Source organism: Myotis davidii, unplaced genomic scaffold (genome assembly GCF_000327345.1).
Source record: "Myotis davidii unplaced genomic scaffold, ASM32734v1 scaffold1055, whole genome shotgun sequence".
NCBI lineage: Eukaryota > Metazoa > Chordata > Mammalia > Chiroptera > Vespertilionidae > Myotis > Myotis davidii.
In genome coordinates this window covers 506,749-509,691 of record NW_006286477.1, presented here as the reverse complement: position 1 = coordinate 509,691, position 2,943 = coordinate 506,749, and the positions used below count along the sequence as shown (strand labels likewise).

General features: G+C 65.2%; 1 protein-coding gene across 1 annotated transcript in view; it reads left to right on the top strand.

Moving 5' to 3' along the window:
- Positions 1-2,943, top strand: part of FGFR2 (fibroblast growth factor receptor 2) — a 118,100-nt gene that overhangs the window by 86,690 nt on the left and 28,467 nt on the right. The window contains exons 15-18 of the mRNA XM_015560158.1: positions 472-594; positions 1,114-1,184; positions 1,983-2,120; positions 2,836-2,941. Coding sequence (XP_015415644.1) covers positions 472-594; positions 1,114-1,184; positions 1,983-2,120; positions 2,836-2,941 — 438 coding nt within the window. The remainder of the gene's footprint in view (positions 1-471; positions 595-1,113; positions 1,185-1,982; positions 2,121-2,835; positions 2,942-2,943) is intronic.

Below are 2,943 nucleotides of genomic sequence, written 5' to 3'. Positions count from 1 at the left end.
CTGGTGTCGGTGGGAGCTCTCCGCCTGGGGAGCTGGGCCCAGGCCTTGGGGTTCACTGTGAAGAGGCCTCCTAACCCTGGGCCGGCACAGGCGCTCGGGGCTCCCTGCCCTCCCTGGTCTGAGCTCAGCCCCATCCAGGGTCCACGGAAGCAAGAGAATGGGGTGCGGGGGGACAGAAGGGAAACGCCGCGCACGTGCCTGTGACGCGCTTAAACGAGGAACCGCGTTTGTACCTTAAGGAGGTTTGCGCCCAAGTACGGGTGGGCAGCGCGGAGCCCGGGTGAGGGGCGCGGTGCCGTCAGCTGCAGGAGAGAATGCGGGTGCGGCCGGCCGGCGCTCTCGAAAGGGTCTCATACGCTCACTTTTAACTCGAAAGGAAGCGAGTGTTCGGCTTCAGATGTTACAAGAAGTGAGTCTGTTTCTTTTTTAGGCCTGAAGCCTCCTAAAGCGAGTGTTTTCCTCTCGTTTCAGTGTATCCACCGAGACCTAGCGGCCAGAAACGTCCTGGTGACGGAGAACAACGTGATGAAAATAGCCGACTTCGGGCTGGCCAGAGACATCAACAACATCGACTATTACAAGAAGACCACGAACGTGAGTGCAGGCAGCCGCTCGGGGAGGGGGCGTGGCCCGGAACGTTCCTGAAGGAGCGATGGGTGCTCTGCGCTGGAGGCCCGGACGGGGCGCCTTCCTCCGACCCTGGTGCCTCATCCTTGTCTGGCTCCTCACGCGCTTCCCCATGGCGACGTGCTAACGGGTCATGGGGTGAGACTCCTGTGCACGGAGAGTCGGCTCCTCTCGCCCGCCTGGGCTCTGGGTCCAGACTTCTAGCCACCGGCAGGGCCTGGAGCTTCTGGTCAGCTTTCCCCCCAGACGCTGGTCAGGGAGGCCCACAGCCCCGAGGGTCCACGCAGACATTTCAGTGTTTCCGAATCCGCATCCTGTCATTGCGTGTAGTCCTTGTTGCGTGTAGTCCCCGTTGCGTGTAGTCCCCGTTGCATGTAGTCCCTGTTGCGTGTCTGGCCTGTCGCGTGTAGTCCCCGTTGCGTGTAGTCCCCGTTGCGTGTAAACGGGTTCCAACGTGTGGGTGTTTCCTTTCTCCCGCACGCACAGGGGCGGCTTCCCGTCAAATGGATGGCTCCGGAGGCCCTTTTCGATCGCGTGTACACGCATCAGAGTGATGTGTAAGTGACCCCTTCCCCGCTTCCCCCTGCGTCAGTTGCAAACCCGGTGTACGTGCCGCGCCTTCCTCAGCGCCCGCTGCGTGTCACACGTTCAGGGAAGCTGCTGGAAGTGGCCGCACCCAGGACGGCCTTAGGAGGCCGGTAACCCGTGGCTGTTGCTAATCGGCCCGGCTTCCGAGTGCCCTCCGCCCCGACCTCATTCACGATGTGCAGCTCGGAGCCGCGGTCTCACTGGCCCAGCTGCTGGCATGGTCTCGGCTCCCTCGCCAAAGGTGTGAATTGATCCCTGGGAGACGGTCCGGGTCCTGCTGCCTGAACCGCCTCCCCCCAGCGGCCCCCTTGGTGGCTGAGGCGGGAGCCTCCGTGCCCTGTGGGGCTCCGCGGCCGCCGGGCCCCTGAGCCTCGGGGGGCAGCTCCCTGGCCACGTGTTGCCCGCTGCCCATCCTGGCAAGGTTGCAGCCCTGGGTCGGTCACGTGGCCGGCAGAGCGGGTGGGCGGGCCCAGGAGGTGAGATCTTCGTGTTGCAAACACTGCACTGAAGACGAATAAGGTTGAGAGCGACCGAAGGAAAACACCCAGCCATCCCAAACCTCCCCGCAGGGAGAGAAGGTGACGCTTGGCCATCACCGTCCGCCATCGGCGGGGCTCCCTGGGAACCCCACGTCCTGTTCCTGGAGATGCTGGGGGGCAGGAGGGCACGTGGGGGCTGCAGGAGGCACAGGCCGCTGGGCGTTTATCGGACGGGCACGCCGGGCGGCCGGGGCCGGCGGTGAGTGACCTCGCTCTCTCCTTGCACAGCTGGTCCTTCGGGGTGCTGATGTGGGAGATCTTCACCCTCGGGGGCTCGCCCTACCCGGGGATCCCCGTGGAGGAGCTGTTCAAGCTGCTGAAGGAGGGGCACAGGATGGACAAGCCGGCCAACTGCACCAATGAGCTGTAAGGGGGCGTCTGTCCGGGCTCCCCGCCCCGCCCTGGCCCCCCTCCATCCTGGGCTTCCCCCAGCCCCAGGCTCCCCCTCAGAGGGAGACAGATTCCACCGGCCGCAGGCCTGTCTGGGAGAGAGCAGCATCTGGGGTGCAGGCAGCCAGCTTTCAATCAGGGGGCGTCGGGCTGCCCGGCCAGGGCTCCGCTTCCTGAGTGACGTGGGCTTTGCCGCTGACCCTCCTCAGAGCGGCGGGAAGATAGACCTGCCCCCATACGCACACGCACACTCACACGCACACGCACACGCACAAGCTAGGAAGCGACGGGGCTGCCCGGCTGAGCACAGGGTCAGAAGACCAGCCCGGCCCCCCTCAGTGCTTGTCCCCGGCCCCAGCGCAGCGTGTGGAGGCCGGTGCTTCTGCAGCGCCTCTGGGACCGTGCAAACTGCTGCTGTAGTTTGACATCGACCGCATTTCCTAGCCCGTGTCCGGTTGCCTGCGGCTCGACCGCACTGGAGTGCGGAGAATTGAACGTTGGCCAGAGCCTTCCTTAGCGCTTCGACGAGACTGTAAAACCAGGAGAGGCCGGTCCCACGCGGCGGGGGCAGGGTGGTGCTTGTGAGGTGTCTTGCCCGCCCTCCCCTGGGATTAGCTGAGAGCGGGTGGACGGAGCCTGAGGGCCGTGGGGTGTCGTTTCGGGGGCTCACGCGGCGACGCCGTCTCTGCAGGTACATGATGATGCGGGACTGCTGGCACGCGGTGCCCTCGCAGCGGCCGACCTTCAAGCAGCTGGTGGAGGACCTGGACCGGGTGCTCACGCTCACCACCAACGAGGT